The 22,093-nt window shown below is 42.5% G+C and overlaps 3 protein-coding genes across 5 annotated transcripts; 1 reads left to right on the plus strand and 2 right to left on the minus strand.

The window, feature by feature from the left end:
- The first annotated feature begins 344 nt into the window (after nucleotides 1-344).
- tecrb (trans-2,3-enoyl-CoA reductase b) lies at nucleotides 345-7,539 on the plus strand. 2 transcript variants are annotated; one of them, XM_083906435.1, is made up of 11 exons: nucleotides 345-656; nucleotides 3,826-3,877; nucleotides 3,965-4,009; nucleotides 4,112-4,215; nucleotides 4,449-4,564; nucleotides 5,479-5,584; nucleotides 5,726-5,804; nucleotides 5,896-5,939; nucleotides 6,350-6,407; nucleotides 6,568-6,656; nucleotides 6,864-7,539. In XM_083906435.1, exons 1-11 carry the CDS (start codon nucleotides 468-470, stop codon nucleotides 7,035-7,037), a joined length of 1,056 nt encoding a protein of 351 aa, XP_083762561.1. In that variant the 5' UTR covers nucleotides 345-467; the 3' UTR covers nucleotides 7,038-7,539. The 2 variants fall into 2 exon arrangements, with proteins under 2 accessions (XP_083762561.1, XP_083762562.1); XM_083906436.1 differs by having other exon boundaries at nucleotides 5,726-5,798.
- A 330-nt stretch (nucleotides 7,540-7,869) lies between these two features.
- On the minus strand, nucleotides 7,870-9,445 carry ndufb7 (NADH:ubiquinone oxidoreductase subunit B7). The gene is made up of 3 exons (XM_083905711.1): nucleotides 9,192-9,445; nucleotides 8,191-8,359; nucleotides 7,870-8,029 (listed from the first exon to the last, which is right to left on the minus strand). The coding sequence occupies exons 1-3, from the start codon at nucleotides 9,301-9,303 to the stop codon at nucleotides 7,942-7,944; spliced, it is 369 nt and encodes a 122-aa protein (XP_083761837.1). The 5' UTR covers nucleotides 9,304-9,445; the 3' UTR covers nucleotides 7,870-7,941.
- A 484-nt stretch (nucleotides 9,446-9,929) lies between these two features.
- On the minus strand, nucleotides 9,930-20,238 carry LOC310940795 (transitional endoplasmic reticulum ATPase). 2 transcript variants are annotated; one of them, XM_083905803.1, is made up of 18 exons: nucleotides 20,016-20,238; nucleotides 18,866-18,977; nucleotides 18,614-18,786; nucleotides 17,786-17,928; nucleotides 17,538-17,668; nucleotides 16,475-16,606; nucleotides 15,491-15,593; nucleotides 15,193-15,326; nucleotides 14,957-15,092; nucleotides 14,476-14,588; nucleotides 14,081-14,245; nucleotides 13,521-13,643; nucleotides 13,208-13,420; nucleotides 12,162-12,340; nucleotides 11,960-12,089; nucleotides 10,766-10,924; nucleotides 10,486-10,637; nucleotides 9,930-10,379 (listed from the first exon to the last, which is right to left on the minus strand). In XM_083905803.1, exons 1-18 carry the CDS (start codon nucleotides 20,036-20,038, stop codon nucleotides 10,274-10,276), a joined length of 2,427 nt encoding a protein of 808 aa, XP_083761929.1. In that variant the 5' UTR covers nucleotides 20,039-20,238; the 3' UTR covers nucleotides 9,930-10,273. The 2 variants fall into 2 exon arrangements, with proteins under 2 accessions (XP_083761929.1, XP_083761930.1); XM_083905804.1 differs by lacking the exons at nucleotides 18,866-18,977; nucleotides 20,016-20,238 and having other exon boundaries at nucleotides 17,786-17,872; nucleotides 18,614-18,755.
- Between the last annotated feature and the right edge of the window lie 1,855 nt (nucleotides 20,239-22,093).

Consider the following 22,093-nt stretch of genomic DNA (forward strand, 5'->3'; position numbering starts at 1 on the left):
AGGTGTCAGAGGTCATCAGGTGTCTTTTTTTAGGGAGGGGTTATGTTTCCAACCCAAGAAGCTGCTGCTTTCTGCTCGAGAAGTTTCCTCTGTGGGATTATACACAGATGATCCGTTATGGGCAGTTTGCCGGGGGAGGGGGGGGGGATACTGGGCATTCCTGCGTTTGCAACTGTGCACACACATGTGGTAAATGTCTGTTCTCAGAGGGGGCGCCTGGCAGTTAAATAAAGCAGCGTGCCAGGAGAGGAGGCATGAGAGAGGGAGGGAGAATGACAGAGAGGAGGAAGAAAAGGGAGGGTAGAGAAGGAGGGGGGGAGACAGATTCATTTCCACAGCTGAGTGCTGCCTCTCTCCTCTCTGGCTTGGCGTGGATCTGTGATAGACAGCGGAGAGTGACAAGAGGACTGAGAGTAAGAGTGAGGGGAAGAAGGGAATAACCAGAGTGCAGGAGGAGGACTGTGGACATGGATGCCCTAGCACTAGAGGCCACTGGTGGCAAAAAGGCAGCGAATGGGGTGGCAGCGGCTCCCCCAGTGTCAGCTGCAGCCCCTGTGAAACGCAAACCTGCTAAAAAAGCTAAAAAGGCTGTTGTTTTCTTTGAGGTGGAGATACTGGATGCCAAGACCAAGGACAAGCTCTGCTTCCTGGACAAGGTGAGAATTTTTTTTTTATCATTAAAAAAAAAGTTAATCATGATGCACTTTAAACTGCACTAACCACAACCCTGCCCAAAGTCTTTTTAGTACTTTCACTTAACAGAACAGGTGCAATATATCTGGTCCTATGCCAGCGTCAAAGGTCTGTGTGTGTTTGTGGGCGTCAGACTCTTTCTAGAACATTTCCGAGCCGCTGTAGCCCCTCGCCGTTTGTCAGTGGGTGTGTTGCCTTGGCGAAAGCACCTTTCACACGTATGACACAACCCCGCTGGGCTCACTTATGTGGGTGAGGCAGTGGCTGTTTGGCACAGACATGTATAGAACAATGTAGACAGAATGTCATTTCGCAACCGTTCTACCGACCACAGCGGTGTCGGTGCAAACGCGGCATTGGGCGGAGACTCGCACGGACAGTGTGCGTGTGTTGAAATAACAATAATCCTGTTTTTCCACCCCCAAAATCATGATGTTTATGCTGCTTCAGCAGAGCAGTAGATGGAAGTGAAGGAGGTACACCACTTGTTGCATGGCTCCATATGTATAGTATGTATATAAAAGAATGTAATTGACGAGGTTAGCTTATATGCTACAGTCAGTTTGGCGGTGGTGGTTCCTCTTTTTTGGTTGTAGCTGGTTTCTTAGCTGCTCTGTTTCAGGTGTTTTAAATTAGGTGGAGCAGAAGGTGAAGGTGTGAGCTATGTAGGAGCGTGTCTTTCCGAACATTTTAAAGCAGGCACCGACCATAAACTAGGGATGGAACGATACTACAAACTCAAGTATCTGCCGATACTGATATTGGTCCAATACAGTCATTTTAGACCTTTTAAACTATGACGCTGTTAACAGTACTTACAAGCATTTCAAGCTATTTCAAAGACATAATTCGCCAACTGTGTGAAAGACGAACTGAATCAGCAGTGTTTGCATGGGATCATGCCTTTCGTATCACATTCATAACACATTTTGACATTATAAAAAGCCGGAGTGAGAAGCTTGTCCAAATCATAGCTAGGGATATCCGTCTTTTGTACGACTCGCATGTTAAACATGCATTAGAAAGTGGAAAAATGAAAAGTAGTTGCCTTGTGTTTCTTGTGCAAATGCATCCTGCTTGTTCAGAAGAATCATTGCGTTTAGTCATGTTCTAGTTCTGTCTATGAAGTTGCGATTGGCAAATCACAGAAGCTGCAATGCAATTGTTTTATTCTTTCTTCAATGCCATTTTTAAATACATGTTGAGAACAATTCATGTCTTTAAAACTCGTATTGTTGTATTGCATAATAAAAGTTAATATGGTGCTGGCGTTTTCACGCCGCTATGCACTGCCATAATTGAAGCTTAAGAGCACCACTGTTGTTTTATAACCATAGATTGGGTTTTAATCAGGAATATGACAAGTAAATAATACTCACGTGTTATCTTTGTATAAGGTAGCTTTACTTAGTCTGCTCTGCTTGTAAGTCAGTGCTGTAACATTAGGAGGATTTAGTGTGTTGCTGGTGTGAGGTCTGTCGCTGTATAGTGTTGCGTTAGTGTTCGTTAATAGTAACGTCATGAGGGCTGCTCCACCAGACCTAAAAGTATAAGGTGCTAGCCTGCCTGGATCATACCGTGTTGTCGGCTTAGCAGAGTTTTCGTGGTGAAAGCACGTGCAATATTAACACCTTTTTTTTGTAGAGGCAGTTCACAGATGTGATGGATATAGTAAGTCTGGATCTGGATTTAGCGAAAGAAGGAAGGAGGGGGAGGGGGGAGGGGGGGGTCACTTAAAGGTGGTCTCTCGTTGATGTCATCCTGCTGAAAATGGCACGTGGTCTTCGGTTCATGTACAGTGCTCAGTAACCCAACTTTTTAATTAAAACTACAAATAGAGAAAGCTAATGTGTTAATGATATGATATGTAGACCTTTATTTAAATGCAACACCCCTAAGGGAAAACCAATAATCAAATGTAGATTTAGTGCCTTTACTAAAAGTTACCAAACAACACCTTCATGCAATTTCATCATGTAGTCTTCTTTTCTTACCTTTGCCTGGCTAGAATGTTTTGATGTAAATATAGGTCCACATTTCACGCAGGGATCTTGGCTCTGTTAGTCCGGGCCTGCAGAGAGATGTAGATTTACTGCTATGATGTTTGAGAGACCTGCCAATTAAGGCGTGAAAGAAACTGGACGCCATCTGTACTTCTATCATCATTCTGTCAAACACAAATGGTCTTGTATTAGTCACGTGACGACTATCTGGTTTCATTCTCTTCAGTTCAGCAACGCTACCCATAGATCAGAAGACTCTCCTGATATTTCATTTCATTTTACCACTTTACCACTGTTTCTCAACCATGCTATTCATTTTTGGTCAGAACTCTGCTATTTCTTGTTGTCAGCGTCACCAAATGCAAGACAAAAAGACTTGAGATAATATGAAATACTTTTGATTTGAGTAGACTAAATCAAAACAGCTCCATGCACAATCCTGGAGATGATGGTTGCACCAAAACAACAGCAAAAGCAACAAAATGTTCATGATCTTGGTGAAAGTCAGTTACTAAATATTTATGGACGGAACCATTGGCATGACAAATTGACTTATCATTTATACCAAATGGGTTAAAACAGGAAGGTGTGCTAGCTTAACTCAAACCGATAAAGCTACTCGATCAAACAATGGGAATGTGGCGACGACTGTAAATCAGCTGACTCGGCCTCGGTCCAGTTTTTAGTGCGCGTGTCCAGATTTGCCTTTGTGTGCTCCGTGTTCCTGTTTTGTTGTCACTGTGTTTATATTTGGGGTAGTCAGGCCTTTGCTGGCAGCCCAGCAGAAGGTCGCGTACTTTTGGCTGCGTGTTACTATGTCCAGTCTGTCCAGTTTGAGACACACTGTGTTCCTAACTTTAAAAAATAAAATCAGATTTTGGGTCCGTGTTAAGTTGTAAGTCTTGAGGAAATGCACGTTTGCAAGTAATGTGTGTACGTGTGAGGGTGGGAGTGCACACTGAGGTTTGCTGAAACCCTAATACCAGCTGTTAAATAGTCCACGTCAATGGAGAATTTGGCCTCAGCTCGAGCTAAATTTACCACTAATCACCATCATAAATGGAAAATGGGAGTTATTATCTGTCCGTGTATGTGCCCCGACACTAATTCAATGTGGTGTTATTTGTAGGTCGAGCCAAATGCCACCATTGGGGAGATCAAATCCATGTTCCACAAGAGCCGTGAGTGCAATCTGTGCGCAGACAACCAAAGCCTTGTAATTAAAGATTCATGCAGAAACCCTGACATCAAGTCCCGTCTCTTTACAGATCCTCAGTGGTACCCAGCCAGACAGTCGATTCGCCTCGACCCCAGTAAGTCAGCTACTGTGTATCACTATAAGTGAATGATGTATCGTTATTCTCCCAAGAGTGTAAACCTTAAAGAGTGTGTAAGAGTTACCGTGTGTTTTTCAGAGGGGAAGTCTCTGAAGGATGAGGACGTTCTGCAGCATCTTCCTGTGGGAACCACGGCAACTTTCTACTTCAGAGACTTGGGAGCTCAGATCAGTTGGGTCACGGTGAGTGCAATGCCAGACCGCCCAAACATCGGGAAACGCTCGTACACTTCCACAAGTGTTTGAGAGGGATCAAGTAGAGCTATATTGAGATCTCCCACTGGGTAAAACAAGAGACGGGGCAGAAGTTTGTCACCCTGGGAAACAGAGGAGAAACATAATAAGTAAAGGGGTTTATAAATCAAGCTTTCAGTGTTGAACTCGCCGACTTACCTGTCCTTGTCTTTTATTTTCAGGTCTTTCTGACGGAGTATACTGGTCCTCTGGTCATCTACCTGATGTTCTACTTCAGGGTTCCTTTCATTTACGCACCCAAATATGATTTTACCACCAGTAAACACTGGGTCGTACAGTGAGTGTCTCCAACACGCCTTTACAAACTGACAAATAATGACTAAAAGTGAGGTTATAATTAAGGGTGTCCTGGTCCCAATCTCATGTATCAAATCTGAGCCAATCTGGGCATGATGATCACGCATTTCCTATTACCTATCTTTCATATTATTGGTGAGAGCTGAAGAAGATTTTTCAGTTATGGTAATGCATAATAAGGAACGTAAAGGCTAACATAATACAAACACTGTGCAAATGGGGTGGCTGACAGTCAAAACAGCTAGCTACGCTAATGCTAATAGAATATTACTAATAGGACATTTGCATTGTGCCTAATGAGGTTGCACAGCGTTTGTATTATGTTAGCCCTACGCTAATGTTAATCGTAGCCTCGCTAGCTTACCTTTGGAAACTGGTTCGCCAATTTCGCTGCAAAGTAGTAGCATGCTAATGCAAAATAAATATGCGCTCGCATATTGGTGAATGGACACCTCGTCGTTTCAGTATAACACCATGTTCTGCGATGAACCATGTGAAAATGTCTCACTCACCGTGAGGACAGCCTCTTCACTCCAACCGCCCCCGCTCGAGACAGCGCAGCTGCTGCTGATGAGCTGCTGCCTGCCTGGTGTAGCGTGATAACTCGGAGAGAATTGAAATAAAAAAAAATCAAGGATGCACACCATCGGGCCATGCTCAACCCATATCCAAAGTCTTAGGACGATCTGTCAGCGAGATATGCCCGTCACAGACGAACAGAGTGGGACATCCCTAGTTATAATCACTTTCCCCATCATGTTAAACCGTTGCTGTAAGCTTTGATTTGTCATTAACAAGAAAAAAAAAGTCAGTGGAGTGTCCTCATTGGCAGGATGTCATTTGTGTCCAAGTATAGTCTGGCTCATGCATGCGTCTGCTTTTTCCTCTCCCCAGTCTCGCCTGTATGTGTCACTCTTTCCACTATGTCAAGAGACTCCTGGAGACGCTGTTTGTCCACCGCTTCTCTCATGGAACTATGCCGTTACGCAACATATTTAAGGTTAGGATCCAATACCTCTGCTCAAGCTCTGACTACAGTACTATGTATCGGTGTCATGTCAGTTGTGTGTGTGTGTAGTTCGTAGTTTGTCACCATAAAATCTCAGAACATCTCGTGATGCTGTTTCTGTTCCTTGTTTAGAACTGCACATACTACTGGGGATTTGCGGCATGGATGGCCTACTACATCAACCACCCGCTGTATACGCCGCCCAGTAAGTGTATGTGCAGCTTCACATGTATATATAAACACATCACTCCCATCACTCATCTTGATCATTACTTACAGTAGGTTATTGTGTATTATTGCAGTATACGGGGAGCAACAAATTAGACTGGCCCTCATCCTGTTCTTGGTAAGAGTCTATGATTTGTCACATATTATTTGACTGAAAATTTACACAATTTTATGTACGACAAATTTTTCCCCCATGTTTCTAGTGTCTTGAAGGGTAACATTTATAATTAAGTACACACTATTAGCATTAGTTGAGCATGAATACATGTCTACTTTATCATTAAGAATGCATGAATTAATCATTAGTATGTAGTTTATAAACAATTATAAATGTTTTACTCATGTGCTGAGACGATTAAGTTAGTCATCAAGTGGAGTCTCCTGCGACTAGACTTTATGAGAATTACTACGCAAAATGCATTTCAATGGAAACACCTGCACTTTGTCAAAATTTTTCAAATGTTGCTTAAATTTAGCGAAAAACTGTAATGGAAACTCATCTGATATAATCATTGTTTTCGCTCTCAGTTCTGTCAGATTGGCAACTTCTCCATTCACATTGCTCTGAGGAACCTCCGTCCACCAGGTACACACACACACTGTACATCTCAAAACTATTTGTTCTGGGTCTGTTGTCTGCTGTCCCTTTTTAAAATTCTAAAAAAAAGATCTGACCCTAGAGAGGGAGAAGTCGAAAGGGGGGGAAAAAAGTAATGTTCCCTTTTCTTTCCCCCGTTTTCATTCAGGCTCCAAGACCAGAAAGATTCCTTATCCAACCAAGAATCCCTTCACCTGGATTTTCTTGCTCGTCTCCTGCCCCAACTACACTTATGAGGTAAGAGTGTGTCTTCAACCTAACAGCTAAAAGTTAGTTTTGCTTGAAAGACATTCAATAAGTTACAAATAGACTGTGACATTTTCATGTTTCACTCAAACTTGTAGTTTTTAGGTTCAGGACATTTATTTGTCTTACCTTAACAGCTGCAGCTACTGCCCTCTACTGGTGTCCGTCTGTATTTTAATGTCCCTTCTCCTGTTGCAGTTGGGCTCCTGGCTGGGCTTCACTCTCATGACGCAGTGCCTGCCCGTGGCTTTCTTCACTCTGGTGGGTTTCATCCAGATGACCGTGTGGGCCAAAGGGAAGCACCGCAGCTACCTGAAGGAGTTCCGCGACTACCCTCCGCTCCGCTCTCCCATCCTGCCGTTCATCCTGTAGAAGGCTGATCAGCTGCTCCCTCACTATCTGGCTCTCCCCAGTTGTAGGAGCCAAGTACATTATCTGAGGGTTGCATCTCCCTTTTTCTCTTCTCCAAAGTCTTCAGCGGAAGTTAATAGATTGACTGACTGACTGACTGACTCTTAACTCTGTCCTGCTTTTCTTTTTCCTTCCTATTCTAGATCTGTGTCATAAGTAAAAACATGAAACACTGCATTTTTTTCTTAAACTAACAAACCAATTCTGATTGGTTAACTGGTGTATGTGCATTTGATTTCCCAGAGCAGTCTTCACTTTCATGCTACCCAGTGTTTACTGAAAGACTCGCTGCACTCCCACACTGTCAGGTGTCTACTAATCGTTTGATTTGTTTTCTGGTTCTGGTGCAACATCTGGTGAAATTCATTAAATCTTCACCTGTTCAGTTTTTATACCCATTAGTTTAAACTAGATCATGACAGCATTTGATTTTGTTGATGTCTGAAATAATTTATTAAAAAAAGTAAACAAACATGTTGTCTTTGCTCTGTTATATGATATGTTAAATTGAGTTTACATCTTTTGCTCCAAGACCTTTTTTCACAAAGCTTGAGTTAAAACTGAGATTTATGAAGACCAGAGGTGAACGTCGATGACATCAGACTCTTGACTGAGTCATACGGCAATAGAAATGCAGGAATGTACTAACATTTTTCAGGCTCAACTGAATATGCAATAGTGAAATTTGTTGTAGCAGTGGTTGTGATGGAACCTAAAAATTCAAATCTGTTTTTAAACAGCATTTTTGGGATTATGTTACTGCATGTTTTGACAGGATTAAGACTACAGGTAGTGAAGATGAAACTCAATTGTTTATTGTGAACAGCAGCTCATATATACAAAGAAGAATAAGAGGATGTACTGATTATGCGGCTTGAGCCTGGGCCTCAATTCTCTTCTTCCTCAGCTGGAGCCTCCTCTCCCTCTCGTACTCCTTCATACGCATCACATAGCTTTAGGCAGAAAGAGAACAGGGAATATAGTCAGTGTCGAATGTAGTCAAAAATGTAAGTCGTTTTTTTTCTATCAGTCAAAATGGGATGTTTAACAAAAATTCCCAGAAAGTGTCACCAAGTCTTTCCAGATAAACTGCGTCTCTACATTAAACACTTACTCCTGGTGCTCACAGTAGTCCCAGTCATGTCTCTCGTGCTTGCAGGCCAGGAAGTTGGGCCAGTTGTCCCTCTTGCACTTCATGAGTTTTAGGAGATGATGGGCACAGTAATCCCTCTGCTCCACAGGCAGCTGGGCCAAGTTCATCTGCTCCTGGTTTGCAACCATTTCTGCCAAAAATGACAAACAATTATTTTTAGTAATCCTTCACAGTGTTCAGTATCATGTGGTGGCAAGCAGTGAATCAAAATGTGTGCCCGTTTAAATCCTGTCCAGGTTAGCAACTCTGTACAACCTTCATAATAATAACTCTGTGACACACTTTTTAAAACATTTTTAACATTTACCTATCTGAAACTGGTCGTGATGATTTTCAAAAGGTATCAACTAAAAATCTAAACCTTACAGCACAGCCATAATCTTATCAAAATAACTTTAGCATCATATACAGGTTATCAGCTGCCCTCCTTTCTAAGATTGACATTAGGCATTAAACAATTACATATTGGTCGACCTCTAACTGTACTACATTTTTGACTCAAAATAACAACATATTTTGAAGTGGATATAAAACCGTATAGTTGCACACGTCAGTGTGCAAAGTATTTCAAACAACAGTCATGTTGATAACAATCGTCATCAAGGCATTGAAGGCAAACGTCAATACATTCCACTCGCTGGGTGTAGAACCACTGACACTGCATTATAAGTGCTAACAACTTTCTATTTATTTCGACGTTGCTCAACACATATAAAAAATTAACTGTAATTCGTAAGAATGTGGCGTCTATAATAATAATAATAATCAAGTGCACAGAAGGCAGCAGTAAGCTAATACCAGTTAGCTAACGTTTAGCAACAAAGCTAGCTCAGTTAACGTTTACCAAGTCTAACAGATATACTTGGTAGACTCCAACTATGATGGTTAATAACGACACTAACTACAGTCCGTTTGTTTTGCCACAGCGCAGTATGAAGCAGAAAACCCTCAGGCAGACGAACCTCTCTCTTTCCGCTCTCCGAAGCCGAACGCTGGGTCGAATTCAAACTTCTTCGCAGGGTCCGGCTCGGTGTCCGTCTCAGTGATGTAGCGTCTGACCAAATGAGCTCCCATGGTACCGACGACGTTTACACACGACTATTATGAATATAATATGTCCCCACTTGTCCTTGTTCTGTGCCTATCTTGCCAATTATGTCAAAATGTTGTGGCCGTCTGCCATTCGGTCACCTCCACATTCGCCCTGCGCTGACTTCCGTTTCTCGCCGGAAATAAACAGCGGAGTCGGTGGTGCTTCCCAGGAACACTTCCCCTCCATCATTTGACGAAAACGAAAGGTTCCGCTTGACGGTTTCAACTAATTTGGTGCAGGGGTTTAAAACCTTTTACACCTAGCAAGTGGGACATGTTACTACATGTAACTAGCTACTTTTCCACTTTTTAACTTAAGTACATTTTTAGACCAGTAAATTTACTGAATATCAATTCTTTTAAGGACACTTAATGGCACTTAAAGTATTGGAAGGGACCTATAGGAAACAAATACAACATAGAGAGCCCTGAGTGTTTGTATCATGTCCTTCATACTGTCTTCATGTGGTGCATGTTCCTGAGTTTGTTGCCGTTTGTGTTCAAATCGTTTTTCCCACACAGGAATTAATATTGAAATGATACTCATGCACAAATCTAGACATATCATATCCTATGGCGAGGAAAGAAAAAAAACTGATCATAAAATTATACAAATGAATTTATCACATTTCAAACTCAAACATACACACAACTTACATAAATGTCACTGTGCAAACAGAATAAAGAGTGCTTAAAGGATTTTGTTTTCTTATAGTTGACACATTTAAAGTTGTTTTTCTTAGTGCCAGCGTCTTAGAAGTGTATGCATTGGTGTTGACATTAAAACAAAACATCCTAATATTTTCTAGAGCCAGATAATCTTTTTTCATTTTAATTCTTAGCATGAAAAAGAATTCCTTACCATTACTTATTACCCTATTTCCCTCTCAGCAGGAAAGACTGACACAACAGTAAGAGAGGAAAACACTGTGCAGCTCTACGATGGGTTTTGTCACTGATAAAGATCGTCATCACCTTCTTCTCTGTACAGGTTTGACCTTCCTGACCCAGAGCCTGACCCCTGACCTTCAGACCGGGTACCAGTAGCAGAGGGAAACCTGGCAGGAGAACAAAAAAAAAGAATATGCTGGAGGGCCAAACTAACGTGTATCCTCTCATGTGATACACTGTATTTACATCACTTTACTGTGTGAGCGTTTGTACCTGAAATTTCCAAACCCTCGGCTCTGCTGCAGAGTTTGAGCAAACATCTCATATTTCCGGATGTCGTTGTCACTGACAGAGCGACGGGCAAATCGCATCGCCTCTTCGAAGTGGTCCTTTCTGATCTCAGGGACTGGGTCGAAATCCTCATCCTGGATACAGAGGAAAACAAATGTTATGAGAGCATGTAGCTTCTCGTATTCCATATTCTCTTGCAGAGTCAATCAGCAACCCCTGGTTTAGTCTCGTATAACATGCAGTAGAAGCCTGACAGTCTGACCATGGGAATTCCTGGTCTGTTCTGCCTCTGACGCTCAGCTTTGATCTCAGCCTCGATTGCCTCACGGATGGCCAGCTTACAGGCTCGCTGGCAGATCTCTGTCAGGTCAGCTCCGGAAAAACCATCTGTGATGTTGGACAGGTACTCCAGATCCACGTCCTACATGACGCAGAGAAAAACACACACAAACTAAGAAAAAACCTCAGAGTATAGTATTTCGTCCAAAAACGTCATAGTATGTAGTCCAAAATTGGTCAAAAAAGTCATAGTATAGTATGTCGTCCAAAAATGGTCAAAAACGTCATAGTATAGTATGTCGTCCAAAAACGGTCAAAAACGTCATAGTATAGTATGTCGTCCAAAAATGGTCAAAAACGTCATAGTATAGTATGTCGTCCAAAACGGTTAAAAAAGATAGTATGTCGTCCAAAATTGATCAAAAACGTCATAGTATAGTATGTCGTCAAAAAAATTAAAAATTGGTCAAAAATGTCCTAGTATAGTATGTCGTCCAAAAACGGTCAAAAACGTCATAGTATAGTATGTCGTCCAAAACGGTCAAAAAAGATAGTATGTGGTCCAAAAATTGTCAAAAACGTCATAGTATGCTCACACGGCACGGATCTGCTCTGCAGGTGCACCCTTGGTAAATTGCCGTAGGTATAAAATACAACTCCTTATATGGACATCCTGGTGGTGTGAGTTTGTAGGTCACATATCCAGGCTTTAAAAAATGTGTTTTCTTACATGCTTCTTATGTGTTGTTGAGTCAAAGTTATGATTCATTTTACGTTGCATTTTTACTAGTGATATAAAGTAGCAATAATTGTGCAGAAGTCACAAAATTGTTTTTTTTTCCCACAAAAACGAGCAAAGTGTGTGAACTTTGAACTGTGGAATTTTTTGTGTTTATATAGTTGATGGAAATTTGATCAGGTTGCCTATAGGTTGTGTTGAAAAAAAGGATAAAAGACACTATATTGCACACTCTTAGAGCCTCTATATACACTACCGTTCAAAAGTTTGGGGTCACTTAGAAATGTCCTTGTACATTGTTAATGTGGCTATTCTAGCTGCAAACGTTTGGTTTTTAATGGAATATGTACATAGGTGTATAGAGGCCCAATTATGAATCACATCGCAATCATAATAAATGTCAAAAATGATCGTGTGCCCAGTGTGTGTGCAACTTACACGTGCGACAGGAGATTTCCGTAGGTTAGCATTTAGGATAGCGGTGCGAGACGGTTTGTCTGGGAGTGGGATGTAGATGAGCTGGTCCAAACGGCCCGGTCTCAGGATGGCTGAGTCTATGATGTCAGGTCTGGTGGGATTAGAGAGATTTGAACACGTAATCGCGAAAAAAAAACCCCACAAACAAACGACTTCCCCTCACCTGTTTGTGGCACCAATGATGAAAACGTTCTTTTTGTCGGACATGCCGTCCATCTCGGTGAGAATCTGGTTGATGACTCTGTCGGCTGCACCACCTGCGTCCCCGGCGCTGCCGCCTCTGGATTTAGCAATGGAGTCTAATTCATCGAAAAACAAGATGCAGGGCGCTGCCTGTCTGGCCTGGTTACAGAGGTTACAACGGGACACATGGCAGAGTTGGAGTCAGCCATTCTCCGAGGTTTTTGTTTTTATATCAGTGTAAGTGTGTAAAAATTAGTGACATCTAATGGTGACACTGCAGATTGCACCAAACAAAGGACTCCTCCACTAACCCCTCACTTTCCTTCACATAAGCGAAAGGATGATTTGTTTGTGTTGTAAACTTGAAACTGTCGTAGGGATGGGAATCGGTATCGGTCCGTATTGGTTCAGTATTGGTTCAAAATCACGGGATCGGATATCGGACAGATAGAAACATAAAATCCGATATGATCCAAAAATCCTACACTCTCAGAAATAAAAGTGCTAAGTAGAACCATATAAGGTTCTTCGGCTTGTCCTCATAGGAGAACCCTTCTTGGCTTCAGGTAGAACCTTTTTGTAACGGTTCCACCAAGAACCCTTTTAAAACAATTTATTCAGAAACTGGGTTTTAAAGGGTTCTCTGGATCAAAATGGTGTTACCCTGAACTCTTGAAAAACCCTTTCTTCTGGAAAGGGTTTTTCAGAAGCAAATGGTTCCAGGTAGAACATCAGCCCTTGTAGAAGGACCCTTTTGGAACCTTTTGTTGAAATGACTCAGCATTAATGTGTTGTAACAGCTTCATAGTTCAAAAATGGTCTAAAATGACTCATGTTTCAGACTAATATCGTTATCGGTAGAGTTTGCAATATCGGTATCTGAGACAAAAAAAGTGGTATCGTCCCATCCCTAAAGTGTAGGAAATAGATTTGTCTGTTTGTGCTACTGCAGAAACACGGCAGTGCTTGTATTTCTGCCAATGAACCCTCCTAGATGTTACAACTGAACCTTTCAGCTGCCCTTACCTTATCGAACACGTCCCTGACGTTGGCCTCCGACTCTCCAAACCACATGGTGAGCATCTCAGGACCTTTAATGGAGACAAAGTTGGCCTGGCACTCGTTAGCAATGGCTTTAGCCAGAAGGGTTTTCCCGCAGCCTGGAGGACCATAGAACAACACGCCTCGGGATGGCGTCATCCCAAACTTCAGGAACTTGTCCGGGTACTCAACAGGGTACTGATAGGGGCAAAATGAAATTCAATGGCTGGTTAATGAAATAATTACAAACCAGTTGATGGGTTGATAATTATTACTGTTTAAACGTGTTTTCTTCCACCTGAACAAGCTCTTGTAGCTCTCTCTTGACCTCGTCCAATCCTCCGATGTCCACCCAAGTGACCTGAGGAACCTCTGCAACAGTCTCTCTCAGAGCTGATGGGTTGCTCTGACTCAGCGCCCACTGATTAAAGGAAGAGACGCCTTCAACACTCCTAGACACATTTTTGTATTGTAAACAATGTTAACTAAAATACTTACACTGACACAACTGCGCACAAACATGTGCTCATTGAAACTCATTCAAATCACTTTTTTTGACAAAAAGTTTGATATGTATGAAGCATGAATTCTGAGATTAAAGTCAGAACTGTCTTTTTTCCTCAGAATTCTGACTTTTTTGACGGAATTCTTACACCTTAGAACTGTCACTTTCAATTTTTCTACATGTGGCCCTAATAATCTTCTGAAGTATGATGACTTAAAAAAAAAAAAAAAAAAAATAAAAAAAAAAATTGCTTTAAAACAATATTGATAATATTAAAAAAATTAATAAAAAAAAATGCAAGAATATATATACACACAGGATTTACAAGAGCTTGTGTATGTGTGTGTGTGTACTTTGAAGTCGTCCATCGTGACAGCCATTGAGTTGAGCAGGTCAGCATCAATGGATTCATCCTCCATGTCTATGAGAATCATCTTCTTGCGAATGGCCTGCAAAGCGGCTTCTGAGCACAGAGCCGCCAGGTCAGCACCCACATGACCATGGGTCTCCATGGCGATCTGAAATACACAGTAGTAATCAACTCAGTTTTATGCAATTATTATAATTATTAATAATAATAAGTGGCACACACCCATCTATTGATTGGTGGTGGTGTGTTTGCTGCATGGCGCATCTTACTTTATTTTTTATGCATAACACTGGGATTAGACAAAATCAGATTGTAATGGTTTTGATGATTTTGGTTTTTTTTTAACGTGTGTTGGCCCGAACTGCTGGACTTTCTCACCCTCTCCAGATCGACATCATCAGCCAGTTTCATGTTTTTGGTGTGGATCTGCAGGATCTCCAGTCTGCCGGTCGAGTCTGGGATTCCAATGTCGATCTCACGATCAAACCTGCCTGAAGACAAACATCACTATATTTGTATATGTGTGTGTGTGTGTACTTGGATTAGTGACCTCTTCTGGACCTTTTCTGACATAAACAGTAGCCCTTATGGAGACCAAAAGAGATAAGGCTTTGTTAAAGCTGTCCATAGATAGATAGATAGATAGATAGATAGATAGATAGATAGATAGATAGATAGATAGATAGATAGATAGATAGATAGATAGATAGATAGATAGATAGATAGATAGATAGATAGATAGATAGATAGATAGATAGATAGATAGATAGATAGATAGATAGATAGATAGATAGATAGATAGATAGATAGATAGATAGATAGATAGATAACCCTGTGTGTGTAGTGTGTGTTTCCTGACCAAAGCGTCTCAGAGCAGCGTCAATGCTGTTTGGCCGGTTTGTTGCTGCCATGACAACCACGTGAGCTCTTTGCTTTAGGCCGTCCATCAGGGTCAGGAGCTGGGACACGATACGCCTCTCCACCTCACCATGGGTCTATGCACACACACACACACACACACACACACACACACACACATGTAAACTGGTCTTATCCAGCAGAAATATTCTTCATAACTTGTTGGCTGCAGATTACCTTCTCTCTCTTGGGAGCGATTGCATCCAACTCATCAATGAAGATGATGGCTGGAGCGTTTTTCTCCGCTTCCTCAAACGCCTTTCTTAGGTTGCTCTCCGACTCTCCCGCCAGCTTACTCATGATCTCAGGACCTAGTGACAGAATGATGTGCAGCATGTGAGACACAGGGCCATCAGTAGGGAAAAAAACCAGTACGTGAACCAGAGTCGCCAATCTGTTGAATCAAAAAACTAGCCATTTCTTCAGCTTTGCCTGGGCACAGTTGGTCTCACCATGTCATTGTAGCAAACCTCACCATTGATGAGGAAAAAGAAGGCGCCAGTTTCATTGGCTACAGCTCGAGCCACCAGGGTCTTTCCTGTCCCTGCAGGGCCGTACAGCAGGATGCCTCTGGGGGGCTGACAGAGACGAGGGAAACACACACACACACACACAGTGAATATGTTTGCATGAGGGAAAAAACTAGACTAACACATGTTAGTTAACATGTGTTAGTCTTGCTGAAACTGTCCTAAGTCTAATTTCTCATATGGAGTGTTTCCACTGGCTTGCCTTGCCTCGCCTCGGTATGGCACGGTCACGGCAAAGTTGCGTTTCCGCTAGTATATTAACTGGTAGCAGGTACATTTTTTAGTACCTGCTCTGGTACTAACCCTCTAACCCACCCTCTAACCCAACCCTCTAAACCCTCTAACCCTCTAACCCTCTAACCCTCTAACCCTCTAACCCTCTAACCTCTAACCTCTTACCTCTAACCCACCCTCTAACCCAACCCTCTAAACCCTCTAACCCACCTCTAACCCTCTAACCCTCTAACCTCTAACCCAACCCTCTAAACCCTCTAACCCACCTCTAACCCACCCTCTAACCCTCTAACCTCTAACCCACCCTCTAACCCAACCCTCTAAACCCTCTAACCCACCTCTAACCCTGTAACCCTCTAACCCTCTAAACCCCCTAACCTCTAACCCTCTAACCCAACCCTCTGAACCCTCTAACCTCTAACCCTCTAACCTCTAACCCCAACCCTAACCCGAACCCCAACCCCAACCCTAACCCTCTAACCCACTAAAAATGTGGGTTAATCTTGCCCACGTTGAGTAGGTACTATTTTTCTTTTCAGAGCCACTCGTTAGGGTTCGGCGCAGGATGTGAGTTGCGGTTACGGATATTACTTGATTATGGATAAGGCTTTAGGTCAGGTTAGGTTACATTGTCCAAATAACCAGAATAGCTGCTCAAAAAGAGCATGTGTTTGTTTGTGTTGTGTAACGCACACCTTAACTCCTATCGCCTTGAAGAGACCCGGGTGTCTGAGAGGAAGTTCGACCATCTCTTTGATCTGAGCCAGCTGCTTTCGACAGCCTCCGATGTCGTCGTAGCCTATGTCATTGAGGTTCTCCTCTTCGTCCTATCACAGGGGACAGGATGCAAAACAGATAAGGTAAGTTTTTGTTGTTGTTTTAATGTGGCACGCTTGGGGGGAAACAAATATTTACTTAGTGTCTATGAACAAGACCAATGATAGCCTTTAATGCAGAAAGGATTAGAAGGACAATTTGAAGGGAATTGAACTCTAGATGCCCTGAGTAGACAAAGTGTGAAAAAAGATGACTCACTCATGTTTTTGTGGTACTCCTCATTCTAAGTACAGGCGGATTTTGACTTCCGCTCATATCTGGAAGAGCAGAAGTCCACGAAGTGTTCTCTTCTAGGCTGCACAGTGCAGCACAGAGTTCTACACAAACTTCCAGCCTCAGAGGACTTACGTGTCCAGTGGATACATTTAATATGTGACGGCAATGTGCCGGCTAGCATTGGCAAATGATGGCTTTTCCAAATGCTAACTGCTGTTAGCTGCCGGAGCCTCAGTGACGCTGACGTAGTTTCCTGTGTCTCATTTGCATTTAAAGAGACAGGCACTCAAAAGCGAGCGTTCTGAACAGGGCTGTTTTGGCAAAGTGATTGAACTGCTATGGTGCTTCATCTTTAAGGTATTTTGACCAAAGCATGTCATTAGGACACCAGGGAACTCGGTTAACTTGGAGAAATCGGGTATAATATGGCTCCTTTAACCACAAAATGTCCACCGAAAGGCAAAGTACAACAGCACCCCACAAACCAGAGGCTTTTACACATGCAAATTTGACTTGGAGGACGGACTGAAAACATTCATATGTGTGTGGATGTGTATGATAAGTAGAAATATTCAGCTTCCATCTGATTTCACTCCAATCATTTAGTGTATTAGTGGATTATTCTGCTGATTTCAGCTGGAATCCGCTGAATGGCAACATACAATGACAGCGCAGACACCAGAGGCTCATTAATCCGTCACAGACCTCTCTTTTGATTGGCTCTCCCTCGCAGTATATGACGGTGTCTGGGGCGACGATGCAGTGAGGGCTGGGGTCTGTTTCCACCACCTTGAATTCCACTGCTCGCATGCTCCCCCTCACCAGGAAGATGTCACCTGACAGCACAGACAGACAGACAGACAGACAGACAGAGTAATGTGTGCACTTTTATTTTATATAGTAGGGTGCTGTTGCTTTAGTGATGAGTGGTGGTGGTGGTGTTGTTGTGGCACCTTTGTGTACGGGCCGGTAAGCCTCCAGAAAGTACGGTTTGAGGAAAGCGTCGAAGAGGCTTCCAGTCAGGCCTTCAATGGTGTCATCTATGGGGAGAACATGAATCTTTTTTCCATACTTGATATCGGGGCAGGCATGGATACTGTGGCGACACACAGACATGATACAGATGATTTAGACACCGGCCATTTAAATATGATCAGTCCTGCCTAAAGACATGTGTACAGTTGTATCTTGATTAATTGTACTTAAAGGGGACATATTATGCAAAATCTCAGTCTAAGCACAGGAGATGAAACACGCCATGTTGACTTCCGCACTCTTTGGGACGCCACAATGCGCTAAATTCCTGGAATTGTTGTCTCGCGGAGCTCCGCTTTGTCCGTAAAACACGTGAAAGTGCTGGCGAGGGCAACGGTGTCCGAAAACCGGAAGTCCGTGAAGTCCGCGAAAAAGCTCTATTCTTGGCTCCACAGTGCAGCACAGAGTTCTACACAAACGTCCAGCCTCAGAGGATTTATCTGTCCAGCGGATACATGTTATATATGACGGCAATGTGCCCGCTAGAGCCTGCGAATGATCACTTTTCCAAATGGTAACTGATGTTAGCTCCCATTAGTCTCTGTGGCTGATGTCATTTCCTGTCCCTTTAGTTTCGTTTTGTTTTTTTTTAAGGTGGATCTTTAAGGTGGACCTAAAGAGATACTACTAAACAGAGCGTTCTGAACAGGGCTGTTTTGGTAAAGTGATTGATGTCACAGACATGTTCATTAGGATACCAGGGAACCTTTAAAATAAAAAATGAGTCAATCAATCTGATGACTTACCTGATGACATCACCAAGCCGGACGCGCAGGTTACTACGCGTCACGCGATTCATCCGGATGCGCTCGTCTGCACAGGTGTCGTCAGTTAGGACGATGCACACCGTCTGCCGTTGTTTCCGTCCTCTCAACACCACCGTGTCCCCCCTGAAGAGCTGCAGCTCCTCCATCTTATTCTGGCAGGAACACACACGTGTAAGAACAACCTCTGGTGTATATAATGTATTCACACGCGCACACTACGCACACACAGACCTGCGACAGGCTGACAATGCTGCTGTCTTCGTTGATGACTTCATCCACGACGAGCCTGTTGGGTCGCGGCTTCTGCTTTAGGATGGCGGTGGAGAAATCTTCTCCCTTTGGGCTTCCAAACAAGACACACAATCGTTTCGCGACTCTCACATGCAAGGCTCGGCTCTACACCGTCCCGTCGCTCTAATTTCCTCATGTGACACCAAGCTGTATTTAGACTCTGTCTGGCTCTCAGCGCAGCAACCACACATGATGATTCTGTAGATATGTGAACATTTACCATGCAAATGTATTGTTAATTGCACTTTGTACAATACAGTAGTGAAACAGCATGGTAATAAGGAGGTCATAGTGTAGTAATACTATTCTATTTACAATGCAATAATGGTAAACAAATCATTATTACCATACTATTACTACATTTTTAAAGTGCTTTAATTCAGGGGTGTTAAACTCATTTAAGTTCACACACTGCAAAATGCCTCTAAAGAAACAGGAAAATATAACCATTATGAGGGGAACATTTTAGTTTTATGCACAACGACCGGCCAGTGCAGCAAGAAAATGGCTGCAATTCAAATTATTTGAAGTATCTTCAACCTTAATAAGTCCCAAAAAGGGTGTGTTATCTTTTTACTCTAGTACAGGGGTTCTCAAAGTTTTGATACCTGAGGGCCAATTTAGGAACCCAACATTGGACCGAAAAAAACCAGAAAGAAATCCTGTTAATAATAACACTTATTGGTCTGTAGCCAGTAATGTAGATCCTGGATTAAAACTATCAACTTTAATTCATTGCGGGCCACCAGAAATGTTTCTGCGGGCCGCCATTGGCTCTCGGGCCGCACTTTGAGAACCAATGCTCTAGTACATATTTTCATTTATTGCAATGAAATTTGATGTCAAGTGGGCCGGACCAGTAAAACAATAGCATACTAACCTAAAAAACAACAAGATCTCCAAATTGTTCTCTTTGAAATGACCAATATAGTATTGTTTTGCGGGCCGGATTGGACCCTTGTGCAGGCCATATGTTTGACACCGCTGCTTTAAATATGTTGTCATTCTGAACATAATGTAAAAGAAACGTTTCATAGTGCAAAGAGCAGTGTCAATATCCGTAAAATACCGAAACAGCTGCTTCACTCACTCTGCTCCTCCCGAGCCCCGCATGACTGCTGTTCCTGTGTCTCGTCAGATTCCAGATAGCTTCACTTTTTCCTTTCTCTTTCCCGATCTGGGCCTGAGGTTTCAGACCGAGCCTGATCCGAGTTCCCAAACAAACGTCGCGTCAGTCTCTTCTGTGTTTTCCTTTGGCGCCTGGAGCCATCATGGTTAGTGGGAGCTGTGTGTTCATCAGTGGAGGTATTAATAAGCTTCGCCGTCTTATTTTGTAACCCCATCGTGTGCGTGCACACACTTTCATACTCGCCAACAGGCAGAGATCCCAGGCACTTACCTTGGAGAGTGTCCCAAGACTGATATAGCATGATATCCCCCCCCGCCCCAAATACCAGCACTAGCACTGAGCTGGTGCCAGAGAACGTTTTCCTAACTTACAGGGACATATTTCAGGGTCAACATAAACTCTTGGAAATGCTTTCCAAAAGAGACATTTTCTGGATGTCCTCGCGCGATCTTTCACTCTCCACCTTTGACTCGCGTCGTCACTGTGACCTCAGCTATCAACCTCACACACAGACACATGCTCATATTTCACATGATCTATTTCCAGACTTTCATTCATTTGGACCAAATTATTAGCGCCTAACCTAACCGTAACTTCACCACAACGCAAATGTTACAGCCCTAGACTCGGTCACTTCCTCCCAAATGAGGTTCTGCCATTATTAGGACCAGGATTTGGTCTCCATGAGGATCACTGGTCAGTGTTTACGCTAGAAAAGGTCCAGAGAGAGAAAAACAAACACACAGTACATATCCACATACAGTATGTATATCCGTGTTTCCTAAACTTTTTATATGGGGACCCACTTTTTTAAAAATGACAGACCATCGTGACGCAGTTCACAATAATAATAATAATAATAATAATGAAAAAAACAAGACTACAGCTACTTTGATTCGACTGTAACACTGTAATATTATTGGTACGTCAAAAAACGGTGAGCTGATTATTGCCCAATAGTCACCAGGTCTGATACATGACAAAATCCATTAGTTTTGGGGTATGTTCAGGCCCTCAAAAACGCGATTTATTTTGAGGAAAAAAGTAAATAATAATAATAATAAGAAGAACTCCTTGCATTTCAATAGGGTTCTTGCAGTCGTGCTCGAACCCTAAAAAACTGTAACGTTAACGCCTCAATATTTGAGAAAATGTAAATATTCCATAAGTTAAAAGGCGCCATATGTAAGAATGTGGCCAAAAGCGGTTACTACACTCAAATTCAAAATACCGAGGTCTTTTAGTTTTTGTTTTTTCCGCCGTTGCAGCTCAGACGTAACTGGCAACCCGTGGTTGCTCGGCAGCTGAGACCCTACTGACTGCAGTGATTGGTAGACGGCGGTAGGTGGCGCCACATGCCAAAACATGATTTCAAAATATGATTTGCTGTGGGCAAATTTTTTTTTTTAATAAGAATATTTTGTCTGTACTGTTGTTGTTGGTGAGTTCAGTTTGTTATATGAACATTATTCCTGAGTCTCTGTGACATATTAGGAGGATTTTATGGCCAGTTGCTTTAGATTTATAACATAATGCACCTTTAAGTGAATTTTGAGTCTTTGACCAATGTTAAAGTCAAGGAAGTCTCAACTCAAGGAATCTGCGACTTGAGTGTATATATCTGCTTGATAAACGAATCACAACTTTGTTTAATGCATGCTTCCTATAATAAAAAGTAACTGGGCATTTTCCACACGATAGTGTTTTGATTTCGTCTTTTATTACTAAAATCATCCTTTTTTACAAATAGCAAGGGACGAGCAACAAAGGCAGAAACTGCGTGTAAAATCCTGCTGCGAGACCGGATCGCCTTCTTTGAGAAGAGGAGGTGAACGTTAAGGGAGAGGTGTGCGAAAGCTGAGAGGGGGGCCCATGTTCGCTTATCTCAAGATCGAGGGATAACGGCCTGATTCACAGGTGTCAGACCCGACAGGCCGAGTTAAGAGGGAACGACCTTATACACTACTCACAAAAAAAGTTAGCCATATTCGACAAGAATATCCCCATGAAAAGTTCATGCTACGGCAATATTCTACCAT

The sequence above is a fragment of the Microchirus variegatus genome, assembly GCF_963457635.1.
Source record: "Microchirus variegatus genome assembly, chromosome: 19".
Lineage (NCBI taxonomy): Eukaryota > Metazoa > Chordata > Actinopteri > Pleuronectiformes > Soleidae > Microchirus > Microchirus variegatus.

What these genes read in the sequence shown, in the direction of transcription:
- LOC310940795 (XM_083905803.1), bottom strand. Translation starts at nt 20,038, where the DNA reads ATGCGGGGCTCGGGAGGAGCAGA. An exon ending in CGGCTTGGTGATGTCATCAG is followed by an intron (nt 17,929 to 18,613) that starts GTAAGTCATCAG and finishes GTGTCGCCACAG; the next exon opens with TATCCATGCCTGCCCCGATA. An exon ending in CGCTGCTCTGAGACGCTTTG is followed by an intron (nt 14,589 to 14,956) that starts GTCAGGAAACAC and finishes GTTTGTCTTCAG; the next exon opens with GCAGGTTTGATCGTGAGATC.
- ndufb7 (XM_083905711.1), bottom strand. Translation starts at nt 9,303, where the DNA reads ATGGGAGCTCATTTGGTCAGACGCTACATCACTGAGACGGACACCGAG. An exon ending in CGGAGAGCGGAAAGAGAGAG is followed by an intron (nt 8,360 to 9,191) that starts GTTCGTCTGCCT and finishes CATTTTTGGCAG; the next exon opens with AAATGGTTGCAAACCAGGAG. An exon ending in GACTACTGTGAGCACCAGGA is followed by an intron (nt 8,030 to 8,190) that starts GTAAGTGTTTAA and finishes TTCTGCCTAAAG; the next exon opens with CTATGTGATGCGTATGAAGG.
- tecrb (XM_083906435.1), top strand. Translation starts at nt 468, where the DNA reads ATGGATGCCCTAGCACTAGAGGCCACTGGTGGCAAAAAGGCAGCGAAT. An exon ending in GTCGATTCGCCTCGACCCCA is followed by an intron (nt 4,010 to 4,111) that starts GTAAGTCAGCTA and finishes TGTGTTTTTCAG; the next exon opens with AGGGGAAGTCTCTGAAGGAT. An exon ending in GAGGAACCTCCGTCCACCAG is followed by an intron (nt 6,408 to 6,567) that starts GTACACACACAC and finishes GTTTTCATTCAG; the next exon opens with GCTCCAAGACCAGAAAGATT.